The sequence below is a fragment of the Antennarius striatus genome, chromosome 10 (genome assembly GCF_040054535.1).
Source record: "Antennarius striatus isolate MH-2024 chromosome 10, ASM4005453v1, whole genome shotgun sequence".
NCBI classification, from domain to species: Eukaryota; Metazoa; Chordata; class Actinopteri; order Lophiiformes; family Antennariidae; genus Antennarius; species Antennarius striatus.
Window position 1 is genome coordinate 19,660,748 of NC_090785.1, and position 14,154 is coordinate 19,674,901.

The window sequence follows — 14,154 nt, forward strand, 5'->3', positions numbered from 1 at the left end:
AGTGATCAAGTGATCAGGTTTCCTTGATGAGGCTCAGAATGGCCTTATTAACATAACAATAGCGGCCGTTCACAGCTGGCTAAAGGTAGGGATAGTGCAACTACGGCCACTAGTTTTTTAAATCTATTTAAAAAATTTTATTGAATGCGCTTTATAATCCGGTGTGCCTCTTAAATGAAATAAATTATAAAATAAACAACTCATTAAAGGTGCGCTTTATAATCCAAGTGCGCCTTATAGTGCAGAAAATACTGTCATACATTTGGGTACCATGATGGCAGGAATATTCTTCTGAAAAAGGATACTGGTCTTTTTAAAATAACCATAACTATTACTGCTTTTTCACACTGCAGTATAAATGAGAGGCCAGATTTGGATGATGAAAAGAACAATAACCAAGACTCTCCAGCAGCTTTGACAGGTGTGCAGTTTGGTCAAAATGATTTTGACTTCAACATGATAAAATTGTTGTTAGTTTGACTTAGTCTGAAGCGGAAGAAACAGAATGTTGTGTTTGGAAGGACACATTTAAAATAACCTCATGATCATCTGGAGGGAGGATCAGTAATCATATGGTGTTCACTTAGCATTATGAGTAATCTATCCAGCAGAACCAGAAATCATCTTAACGATGCTTGCCAGGAGAATATTATTGAACTTTACTCCATTGCAACCATCCTACTTTAGGTGTAACTCATGAAGTTGTCAAGTAATTGGATTAAAATTTATCCGAGGCAGCCCTACATGAAATTGTGCATTCAGATTACCTTAGAACACAAGTGTAGAATCCATTGTCTTCTAATTCAGCTGATCTGAACCAGATGGAATCATCTTCTTTACTCAGCCTGTGACCAGAGAAGATGATTGGCTCCTGAAGAACACACAAAGAAGACTGTGTTGAAGTCGTACTAACATACAAAGAAATTTACAGTTAAGGATATTTGAATATATGTATATCAATAGGCGATTGAGTGTGTGTGTGGGGGTGTGTGTGTGTGTGCGTGCGTGTGTGTGTGTGCGTGCGTGTGTGTGTGTGCATACATGCTTAATATATCTATGCTTTAGCCACATTGTGTTTGGTTCAGTATGAAATTGTCAGTCAGGTTAACGATTGAATGAGTCGCAATGCTATTCCTGACCATTCCAACCTGATGCTTTGTGTCTTCCTCAAGCTCTGGTCCTTGTCCTCTGGTCCAGGGTTCTGTGCAGGTGGCATGGTGGCACAGTGGGTGGCATTGTCACCTCACAGCAACGAGGTTCTGGGTTCAATCAGTCTCTGTGAATTTTGTATGTTCACGTTATGTCTAGGTTCTGTCACTTCCGAAAATGTGTTTTTCGTGTGAATTTATCACTTCAGTTGTGAGTGTTTTGTTTTTTTTGTTGTTGTTGTTGTTTTTTGTCACTAATGATGCACTAGTAATGTGTCCAGGGCGTACCCCACCTTCTGCCTGTAGCCACCTGGGATACTCGTGCAACACCCTTGAACTGCAAGGTGGAAAAACTGATGAAGAAGAGATGATTATGGTTGTCCCAAAATGGATGGATGGATGGATGATTTGCAGTGTCTATGATGCAGCCAGGGCTGCATTCTTCTGGTCATAGCCTCTAACGCACATTTCACCACTAGTACCAGTCTGGATTTCATGTTCCATATCTGGTCCAGGTGTTCCTTCACTGGTACTTTATTTGCTGGTGCTCCTGCCCCCTGATGTTCCTGTCAGCAACATCGATTACAACTTGCACTTTTCAACTCCTACTCAACCCCAACTACATATCCTTGGTTAGCCAGTAGCTGCTTGTCTGTTTGACAAAATCTTAGGTCTGTTCTCCTTGACCATTTCCTGAGATTCGTCCCCTTGTTACTCAGATCTTGTAATCCGTAAACAGAACAAACATTAAACATCAACAAATTGACATGGTCATGCCTTTATGTGCATGGTTCCTCATCTAAATACACACAGTATATGCACTGTCTTTGGGGCATCTTAACCCGGCACCTTAGTTTCTGTCTGCAGTTTCCCATACTTGCCTCTTTGCATACTTGTAATGCTTTCAGTCTTTTCTTATACAACAACTACCCGTATAAACCAAGCGCATCCAACGTAGTCCAAAATCAACGTGGTGACGTGACAACTTTGTGTTGGCAAATCATGGATTGCGCTGTGCGGACATTGCAAAGCCGTACATGAATGTTAGCAGGCTAACTGGAGAAAGAAAGCTAACTAATCGTGAGATTAGGAAAGGAGCTAACATTAAAGGAAAAGGCACCTACCAAAAGAGAATTAATAGAGAAATAATAGTTATGTTACCTGACTACATGAACAGAACTGTATGAAGTTACTTAAAGACCATTTTTGTCAGAGCAGAGGAGCATTTTAGATACTACAATGATTGTCCCATTCCTAACGGAAACCATAGCTGGACAGACTGTTTATGCTAGCCAGCTAGTTTCACTCAGAATTGTCGTCGTTTTCTGTGTCGTTCCTGCTGTTTGGACAGTTATGACACTCTAAAATTATGTTAACTGGGAAGTTCATGTATAGTTTTTTTTTTTTTTTCTCCTAACATAGCAGATGCCTTACGCCATATTGTTCACATGATTCCTTCTGGCAGATGCGCCATGATTGGTTGGGCGCCATGAGTGGTTGGGCGCCGTGATTGGTTGGGCGCTTGATTGACAGGTAGTGGATGGAGTTGGTGACAGTGTGACAGCGTGAGACTTTTGAATTGAGCTTATTCAAATATATAGGTGGGTTGATTAGAGCCTTTATCCTTCACTCCAGTCTTTTCTAGCAACCTGTTTAAATTATCAGTGTTCACCACTTACTCTATCTGCTGATGATACATCTCCTAGAGGGGCTTGACTTCTACTATAGAAGACTTCTGTCCTCACCCCACTCTGTCTCTCTACTGAAGACAGAAACACTCTCTCTTCAGCACATCCTGGGGGACATCTTCCTGGTTTATTAAGTATATTAATCCAAATCCTTCTGTCATTAAACCATCTGCCATAGCTCTTATGAGTCCACTTGACACACAATCTTGTTACTTTCAGTCAAGATGTGATCTTGAATATACCAGGATGTGTAGGTGTTTGGGATCCAGATCAATAAAGGAATTGCCCATTAAAAATGTATGTTTAGTGCATTAATTGTGTGGTCATGTTGTGAGCTGCCTAATTATTGTTAATCTTCCTTTTCTCTTAATTTTAGCTTGTCTGCAACATTCAAAACAAATACTGTTTCAGGTTTTGACGTCTCTCCAGGTTAACCAGGGATTTTTTTTTGGGATCGACCTTGATATGCAAAGACCCCTCTATTTTCTTTCTTAGTAGTCATTATTAAAAAGATCCTACCTCTGCATCCCCTTTGTTCTTATACCAGATGAGGCGTAGTTTGGCATTGGTGGCCATGGTGTAATTGGTCCTGATGTAGCTGTAGAACAAGGCACATTTCACCCGAACAGGCTCACCAGCCAGAACATGGTACTCCTTCAGATCGACCGACCAGTCTATGCATCCATCCACTGAGGAGAGAATAACAGGGACAGAAGTCATAAGAACATAGCAACAGGTACTTTGCAGACAGATGAATGACTGGAAAATCATCAAACATTTGACGGTTAATACTTTTCAGTTTTTAAGCATGTACAGGTAGATTCAATGTGGAAATGATCACGTCTTAACTCCGGACGCTCAATCAATCAAGTTGTATTTATATAGCGCTTAAACATGGCAACAGACATTTCAAAGTGCTTCAATAGACAGAAAAACTGAACTGAACCCTTCAGAGCAAGCATAAGCGACAGTGGCTGGGAAAAACTCCCTTGTTGAGGAAGAAACTCCGGGCAGGACCCAGACTCTTTTCTGCCTTGACCGGTTGGGTGGAAAATAAATAAAAGGAAGATTAGGATAGGGTAAGAGAAAGATAGACAGAGAGAGAGTGGCAGATAGGCCAGATAGAGTCAGTGTCTTTATGGTTATAGTACGACGATTTAATGCAGGCGCTGAATTGGGGACGAGAAGGTCAGACTGCGTTCACCGACTCTTTGGTTGTTGCCTTCACTTGCATGTTCCCGATCATTCATTCATTCATTCATTTTCCAACCCGCTTAATCCGCTAACGCAGGTCACGGGGTAGCCAGTGCCTATCCTGGCAGTCTCAGGGCGTGAGGCGGGGGACACTCCGGGCACGACGCCAGTATACCGCGGAGCCACACAGAAACAAACAAGCATTCACACACACACTCACTCCTATGGTCAATTTGGGACCAGCCAATTAACCTGAAGCGCATGCTTTTGGAGGTGGGAGGAAGCCGGAGAACCCGGAGAGAACCCACGCAGACACGGGGAGAGCATGCGAACTCCGCACAGAGCGGGACTCGAACCCGGGTCCGCCGTGATGTGAGGCAGCAGCGCTAACCACTGCGCCACCGTGCCGCCCGCTGTTCCCGATCATGTAATTGGTAAATTCAAGGCACAATTAAACATGATTTTTGGATTTTGAAAATTTGGTACCAATATAACTCAAAAACGTTTGCGTGAAAATGTGATTATCAATGTGATTAACTGGAAAAGCTGCATGAAAAACAGGATAATTTCATGTTCATGTAGAATTCTTAGTCTTTTTTATTTCCCGTCCATGGTCTCAGTCCTATTTTGTAGTAACACAATTCCATCAAGTGTTTGTCTTTATCAATCCATTAAAATAAAATGCCCATAAAATAAAATGTATTGCTTAGTTTGTATCTTTTTCTACCACTGCTGTGATCTGGACTTCAAAATATTTGAATGTATCTTTTGATCCACAGCTGAACAAAGGGAAATCACAGGAAAGGTGCGGCCATTTTGAGCTGATCTGAATCTCATAGATCACAAGTTTTCCAAAGGAGCTAAGAGCTTTTCATTATTCAAACAGAAGTAAAACCATAGGAAGTCAACCTTAGATGAGATTTGAGTTAAAGGAAATTGTAATAAAGAGACCCAAAGGTGAACAAATACAATTGCCAGAGAGGAAAAACTCAACCTTTCATAAAAAAAAAGACTTTTATAAACTAATTTCAGATGTAAACCTGGACTACAATCCTTGACAGGAATGATGAAAATGAGTTGAAAAACCCAGAAATAGAGGGAATGTGAATGGCAGGCAGGTTGCTTTGTGGTTTCTTTTGGTTATATTTACGTACTTTCAAAGCAAAATATTTTTTGAAGATGCATGTCTGTGTTTTTGTCTATTTCTTTGTGTTTGCGCATGCATGTACTAAAAAAAAAAAAAAATTATACAGTAACAGTAGAAGTAGCAGTAAAGTAGCAGTAAACATTACCATTAATGTTTGTATGTATTTATCATTATTATTATTATTATTATTGTTTATTTATTTAATTAATTAATTTTTAATTTTACTTTTACTATTATTATGACATGTCTGAAGTTGATGCTGGATGTGTCAGATCTTTGAGTAAAGAACCAGCATCTTTCTAATGACTGTATCTGCTTATCGTTGAATGACCTGCTGTATATTGCTGTTATAAATTATGAAACGTTTAGGGTGTTACCCCGCCTTTCAACTGTAGCCAGATGGAATAAGTTCAGGTAACACCAGTAACCAGCAAAGCAGGAAAAACATTTGAAAATGAGATGATTTTGGCTAATATTAGGGTTTTTCTTTTTAATTTTTTAATCCCTTCTTACTAGCTATGTTGAGTAAAAAAAGTGGTTGGACGAATATGTACAATATGGATGCACATGTAAAACAGAACGTGATTGGAGCCAGCACCGTGCCCGCAATATTTTCAATAGCTGAGTTGAGACTGATGAAGTTGAGATGAAACTGGTGGGGTTCAATACTTCCAACAAGGTTAAGAACCTCTGTTCTAGTCACGTTTAGCTCACATGATGGAGATTTCCATACTTTCCAGATGAATTTATAGAATCTTTACAGCAGTAGAGCTCAGTGACTGCTGTATGAATGATTATGCTATAATAAGGGTGTGTTTACCTGAAATGAATCTAGACTGTGTAATGAACACATATTTTATAATATCAACTGGAGGGATGAGAGTTTGTAGTTTATATGGTCTTCTCCTTTTGGCTTTTACTTTCAGGGGTCGCCACAGCGAATCAGTTGCCTCCATCTAACCCTGTCTTCTGAATCCTCTGCTCTCACACTAACTGCCTTCATGTCTTCTTTTTCTACATCCATAAACCTCCTCATTGGTCTTCCTCTAGGCCTCCTGCCTGGCAGTTCAAAACTCAGCATCCTTCTACCAATATATTCACTATCTATCCTCTGGACATGTCCAAACCATCTCAGTCTGACCTCTCTGACTTTGTCTCCAAAACCTCTAACATGTGCTGTCCCTCTGATGTACTCATTATGATCCTATCCCTCCTGGAGAACCTCAGCATCTTCATCTCTGCTACCTCCAGCTCTGTCTCGTCTTTTCCTAAGCGACACTGTCTCTAGACCAAACAACATTGTTGGTCTCACCATGGTTTTGTACACCTTTCCTTTCATTTTAGCTGAAACTCTTCTATCACACATCACACCTGACACTTTTCTCCACCCTTTTTATTCTGCCTGTACACGCTTCTTCACCTCTTTTCCACATTCTCCATTGCTCTGGACTGTTTACCCTCAGTACTTAAACTCCCTCACCTTCTTAATCCCTTCTCCCTGTAACCTCACTCTTCCAGTAGGGTCCCTCTCATTTAAACACATGTATTATGTCTTACTGCGGCTAAAATTCCTTCCTCTCCTTTCTAGGACAATCCTCCACCTCTCTAGCTTCTCCTCCACCTGTTGCCTTCTGTCGATACAGATCACAATGTCATCTGCAAACATCATAGTCCATGGAGATTCCTGTCTAACCTTGTCTGTCAGCCTTGTCCATCACCATAGAGAACAAAAATGGGCTCAGAGCTGATCCCTGATGCAGTCCCACCTCCACCTTAAACTCCTCTGTCACATCTGCTGCACACCTCACCACTGTCTTACAGTCCTCATATATGTCCTGCACCGCCCTTACATACTTGTCTGCCACCCCAGACTTCCTTATATAGTAGCACAGATCCTTTCTGGGAACCCTGTCTAAGCTTTCTCCAGATCTACAAAAACACAATGCAGCTCCGTTTGGCCTTCTCTGGACAGAAACTCTACTCCCCCCTCTTCTTGACACCATACCTCCACAGGTATATCATCAGGACAGAATACCTTTCCTCTCTTCATCCACTTCAATGCCCTCCTCACTTGATCGTGATTATTTTTTGCTAATTCCTGGTCCACAACAGGCACCTCTTCTAGTGTTTTTTCTCTCTCATTTACCTCGTTCATGAACTCTTCAAAGTACTCTTTCCATCTTCCCATCACACTTCCGGCACCTGTCAATACACTTTCATCCCTATCCTTAATCACCCTAACCTGCTGCATGTCCTCCCCTTCGCTGTCACCCTGTCTTGTCAACCTGTATAGATTAGTCTCTCCCTCCTTATTGTGCAACCTAGCATACAAGTCATCATAAGCCCCTTGTTTGACCTTTGCTACCTCTACTTTCACCTTTTGCTGCATCTCCCTGTACTCCTGTCTACTGTCCTCAGTCCTCTCAGTGTCCCACTTCTTTTTAGCTAACCTCTTTCTCTGTATACACTCCTGTACCTCCTCATTCCACCACCCAGTTTCCTTATCTACTTTCCTTCCAGATGACATACCAAGTACTATCCTACCTGTCTCCCTGATCACATTAGCTGTAGTTGTCCAGTCATCTGGAAGCACCTCCTGACCACCCACAGCCTGTCTTAACTTCTTCCTAAAAGTCATGCAACATTCACCACCACAGTCATTCTACACACCACCATCCTATGCTGTTTGGCTACACTCTCACCTACCACTACTTTGCAGTCACTGATCTTTTTTAGATTACACTGTCTACACAAGATGTAGTCTACCGGTGTGCTCCTACCTCCACTCATATACATTAGGTCACCCTATGTTCCTGCCTCTTCTTGAAGAAAGTATTCACTATAGCCATTTCCATCCTTTTTGCAAAGCCAATCAACATCTGTACTTCTGCATTCCTCTCCTGGATACCAAACCTGCCCATCATCTCCTCATCACCTCTGTTAATGCACCAACATGTCCACTGAAGTCTGCACCAATGACAACTCTCTCACTCCTAGGTATGCTCTGAATCACTTCATCCAAGTCCAACCAGAATTTCTCCTTCTCCACCAGCTCACATCCTACCTGTGGAGCATACCCCCTACAACATTGAACATCACACCTTCGGTTTCGAGCTTCACACTCATCACTCTATCTGACACTCTTTTTACCTCCAGGACATTCCTAACAAACTCTTCCTTCAAGATAACTCCTACTCCATTTCACTTCCTATCTACACCATGATAGAACAACTTGAACCCTGCTCATAAACACCTAACATTGCTACCTTTCTACCTGGTGTCCTAGACACACAGTTTGTCTACTTTCCTTGTCTGCATCTTGTCAACCAACTCTCTACCTTTTTCAACGTCCCTGCTCTCAGTCCTATACTCTTGGCCCTCCTCTTCTCTCTCTTCCTACAAGCACACTTTCCTCCTCTCCTTCGACCAACAGTAGTCCAATTTCCACCGGCACCCTGTAGGTGAAAAGCACCGATGGCGGTCATTGTTAACTCGGGCCTAAACGGATACGGTATGGAAGTCATAGATTTGATTTGCATGTTTGATTTGGCAAAAGTTTTACGTTGGATGCCCTTCCTGACACAACCCCTTGTATTTATTCGGGTTTGGGAATGGCACAATAAGACACTGGCTTGTGCCCTCTTGCGGTTACATTTTTGTAGATTATGTGGTGTTCAGCATATTTATTTCAGGCCTGTCACTCAAACAAAAAGCCCTTCAGCGCCCCTAGCCTGTCTGCACTTCTCCCACAATCCATTGCAATACCTCTATAGCAGCTGCCACAATAATAGCTTGACCTGACCCCTCCGCTCACAAAAAGGTAAGCTTACACTCATGCAAGTACACACAAGTAATGATCCCAACATTCACACAAAATAAAGAAACAGCAGAGGGAAAGAGAGGCTGACACACAGGCAGGTTAAGAGGTGAGTCTATAGCTGCTGCAGGGCAATTTACATCCACATGAGAGGGAAAGAATGGAGAGAAGAGAAAAATAAGAGGGGAAAAAGTGAAAAAAATGGGATGAGAATGAGAGGTGGACTATATGGCAGCCATTTGGGGCAGTTCTGAGTTCTCATGTTCAATTTCAGTACATAGCCAACATCAAGATTAGATCTGCATCTGCTCTCTGAATATATTCCTTAATGTATGTAGGAGCAGAAGGTTACTTGGGTAACTAAACTAAATCTTCAAACGTATTACTAAGGAAAAGAACATCATGCCTTCCTTCATCAGTACATGCAGAATGAAGATGTGAAGTTGACAGTCGTTCAGATTAGACCAATTATATCTCTTATCAGCTCATTTTAGTAAACTTTGTGCAGACAAATCCCAGTTCGTACCACGGATGGTTATCAGGGTTCAGCGGGACACTTCACTTTTTTTAGACCAGTTTGATGAAGACTCAATCCACCAGTTTCATTCTTTTTAAACAGCGTTCATCCTTGATAGATGGGCAAAGAGCACAATGTTGATTCATGTTTGGATTATTTTTTTACCATCCTTCACTTTATACAATCACTATTTGTGTGTGTTTTATGCCTGTTCAATCCTAAACATGCTTTTGTAAAAGGTGGAAAATAATTCTGATAAGATAAGAAAAATAAACTCATAACTGTAAAGAATTTCATTGATACATCTCAAATTTGAATTTTATTGAATATCTCTGGTTTCTGCTGTGAGGAAACATTTTAACGTGTGGATTGATTGATCAAGCTGGAAGCAAGGCTTGGTTATAGAAACACATTTAACTGTGGAAGAGTAGTCCTGCCATGCAAAGCTTTGACGTCAATGAGCTTGTGCCACAAGGAAATGATTCAGGCAATGAGCTTCAGTTTCAACTTACTGCAGATTTGAAATCTGTGAAATGTTCACAAAAGTTTTTCTTTGCTTTCAAATGTCATGAAACAGGAAGAGAAAACATAGTTTCTGTGAGTGAAAACACAAAGAAAATGTGATGCAGAAGTAGAAGAAGAGAAGGCAGGAAAGAGAATAAATAACAAACAGAAGCTGGGGGAGGAGTTTTTTCCAAGAAGTTCTTAATGAGAAATAATAAGTCCTATTTTCTTTGGAATCAGAATATATTGGTTGTCTTATTAAGCACAATGTCTTAGTCCTGAGAGAATAATGTATATACGGAGAGATGAATGGATGAAGAAGGGAGGACAAGATACAGATTGAAAGGGAAAGAAAAACTGGAGGCTGAGAAAAAAAACCCCTGATATTTCCTGAGAAATAAAGAAGGCACTTTTCATTTATCAAGTTTGCTTTCATTGAATAACAATGTAGGAAACAAGGGTAAAGCCTGAAAATATTGGTTTGTAGGAACACAAATATATATAAATCAATGTCACGTTACGCATAGTACCTGTGATGTTATTACAGCAATAAGAGGACAATATGACTAATAATCTATCTCACACCAGAGGCAGAGTGTTTAAGGAAATTTAATACATTTCCCATTAAAACAAAAGCCCAGGGTAATTTTCACTTTCCCCTCCAGCATCCATTCCTGACACCTTTTGAAATTGATTTAGAACAACGGATGAAGGAGCCCAGCTTTGGTTAGGCTACAACAGGTTTAGTGGGAAAAGCAAGAGAAGAGGAAATTAGGAAGAAGCAAATTGTAAAAGGAACACACATAAGTGGGTTATAAATGACAAAAAAATGCAACAGATCCGACTGTCAATGAAGTAGGTCAACAGTAAAATAAAGACAAATGGAGTTGAAAATACTAATGTTCTCTCGGGAGAGGACCAATGCAGAATCACTAGAGACATTTAGGAAGAGGTAACTGAAATGTGAAAAGGTAGACTAGTGCAGAGATGAAATAAAGAACAAAGGGATGAGAAAATATGTTGGAATAGAGAACTGAATGTTTGATATGTATATATTTGTATATATATTTTGTACAAATAGCTGTTTTGAACGTATACAGTATACTTTCATTTGTCTTTGCTATGTGAAGTAATTCAGTCAGTCATCTTCAGATTACCACCGCTATATCTGCCGCAGTGGGTCACCGTAGCCTATCTCGGAGGCATAGGGCGTGAGGCAGGGTACATTCCGGGCACGACGCCACTGCACCGCGGTATGTGAAGTAATTCTATTCTAAAATGTCCTTATGTTGATCAGTAAATGTGTATCTTATCTCAGGCTATATGTTGTAGAAAAGAGATGATACATTTAAGCTAATTCTGCTGAAGATTGCTGAAGACTAATGCTCTTGTCCGGTCTGCCACCAGTCTGAAACTTGACCTCCAAGTTCAAGTTTCCAAAGGCAAACTATTGTCTTTTCATATACAGTATATATACAGTATTATATATACAGTATTATATATACAGTATTATATATACAGTATTATATATACAGTATTATATATATATATATATATATATATATATATATATACACACACACACACACACACACACACACACACACACACACACACACACACACACACACACACACACACACACACACACACACATATATATTACAGACTTCATTTTACCTCAAAAAGGTAGTGCATCCCTGGGATACGCTTCAAGAAAAATCTGTGCATCCCAACATGACGTTTATGCATCCCAAAAGTAATAACAGAAGATACAGTAGAAGTGTACACAAGGGTTGAGTTTTGCCAATAGTACAGTATAAAAACTAAAAAACCTCTTAATTTTAATGTTTTTAATAATGATATAACTGTTTAAGTAAAAGGAAAAAAAGAGTAAAATTATGTATTGTATCAAAATGTTAATGCCTGGTAGTCATTTAATAAAGAAATTAGAAATGAAAGACAGATGTTATTCAGTTTTTTTTGCACAATATCTTTTTGCTCAATAGTTTTCTTTGCCTTTAATTTATATACTGTATTCTCCTGTGGACACTGCACCAAGCTTACTCAGTATATATACGTATCAGTAAAATCTGATACGTATGAATACTGTATATAAACATAGATTTCATGTCATTTTACTGTGAAAAAATGACCTGAAATGTGATGTCACTGGGTTTTACCATCCTTAGCAGTGTTGATGAGCACAAAAACATTGTGTGCTGGGCAAATGCTTTTCATCAGCAAACAATTTCTTTTTAAAAATGATGACAGGAGTTTCTGAATGGAAAGTGTTAATAGTGTTATATCCAACATGCTCATAAAGCAATGAAACAATCTACATTCTCTGTATTATGTGTGATGTGTGTGACACCTGGCATGCCAAGGAAAGAAAAAACCCAGTTCACACTGAAGTAAAATCTTTATGAAGAAGGTTCATTGTGTTAAAGAACAATGGTGAAAGCATTTTACTTGGAATGAGATGATCTGGATACGGCAGATGGTTTTTTGGTGTTATTATTGACCTTAATTTGAATGATTTTCATTTTTTTCTTCCTTACTTGTTTTTTTTTTTCTGTAATTATTCCTGCTTTCATGCATTTTGGCTCAATGAGGGGTGTTTACCTGACAACATTTTGGGATAGCTACTGATTCCATGAAAAGACAACAGGGAAATGTGATTAGGACTGTGGCAGAACACAGAACAAATCAGATTTAGATCCAATATTCCTATGACCTGTGGCACCTCGGAACAGTCTTTTATAAGCTTGTGGTGCAGCATGATGTGACAAGAAATATCTTATAAACCACAGAGCAGTATTAAAACTGTCACAAAAGAATTGCAAGGAGTGGAAACCTGGGTACTGTGCTGATGAGCTCAAGAGAAGCAGCACTCTCTACACTCGAGAATGGACTGAGGTCAGTCATTCATGGCTGCCATTAATTTCTTATTGTTTTACAGCAGACTATTGGGCTAATGAGGCATGCATCAAGCTGTTTTTGTATGTGAGAGGTCATGGGTTTGTAGTTTATGGGGCAAATTCTCTGTTGAACTAAAATACAGTATTGCCCATTTAGTGTAGCATTATGCTGCTATGATATGTTGCGTTATAACCACTCTCTTGGATGCGATGCTCTCCTTTGTTTGAGGAACAAAGTGGAAAAATGTTTCAATGCATGATATATACTTTTTAGTTTGTCTGTAGTGTGCTGACAGCACACTACAGAGTTAAATGCTGCTGGACGTGGGCAAAACAGTTAATTTTGAATGAATTATTGTGATTGACATATAAAGATGTTTTGGTTGTATTTTCAGTTTTCACTTCACAAAATTAAACCTTTGACCATGCTATGTGTCCCTGGGTTTTGCCTCTCAAGCTATGACGAGTTTTTCTAATGTTGATTTGCTGGCAGACTGTAATCAGCAGCAAACATATTAAAAACAGCAAAAAAAGGCCTTCTGATTAATTTTTTCTTTTATTTGTGAACTTGCTCCACGATGCACTGGCGACTAATCTGGGGTATACCTCGCATCTAGCCTGCAGCCAGCTGGGAAAGGCTCCAGCAACACCTGTGAGCCACAATGAGGAAAAACAGCTGAAGATGAGACGATCATGTTTATTATGTTCATGTTCATCTTCATGAAAATAGATGGATATTCCTGTTCAAATCATCACAATTCACATTCAAACACACACTGACTAAGTGAATGAATGTTAATCGATAAGATCACAGATAATTATAGAAATACTTTTTTCCTCTGACGTATATGATTTGTTTTAGGCTTAGTTTAATAGTAACCGTTTAAACCGTTAGGACTTTGGTCTGTCAAGTGTTGTCATGATCATGTGCAGAAAAAAAACAAACAAAAGAAGAATCAGGTTGTCAACATAGCATTTAGGAGCTACACGCCTTGCTGTACCAACACAGAGCAAAAAATAATGAGTACAAACAATTTAAAATTTGATAAGGGGACACATACTGTATATGTTAATGTATAATCTTATGTGTATATCGATCTCACTTCTTCCTGGAGTGGACTAAAATGAAAGTGTTATGCCAAAGAGACAATCATCCAAGTCCAACAGACACATGACAGTTTAATATAATATCACAAATATGTCCCAGCTTTGTGAAGA

General features: G+C 39.6%; 1 protein-coding gene across 1 annotated transcript in view; it reads right to left on the bottom strand.

The window, feature by feature from the left end:
* The window catches only part of il1rapl2 (interleukin 1 receptor accessory protein-like 2), a 437,686-nt gene that overhangs the window by 184,398 nt on the left and 239,134 nt on the right, over nucleotides 1-14,154 (bottom strand). Inside the window, exons 3-4 of the mRNA XM_068325785.1 lie at nucleotides 3,356-3,525; nucleotides 768-871 (exon numbers count right to left, since the gene is read on the bottom strand). Of these exons, the coding sequence (XP_068181886.1) occupies nucleotides 768-871; nucleotides 3,356-3,525 (274 nt within the window). The remainder of the gene's footprint in view (nucleotides 1-767; nucleotides 872-3,355; nucleotides 3,526-14,154) is intronic.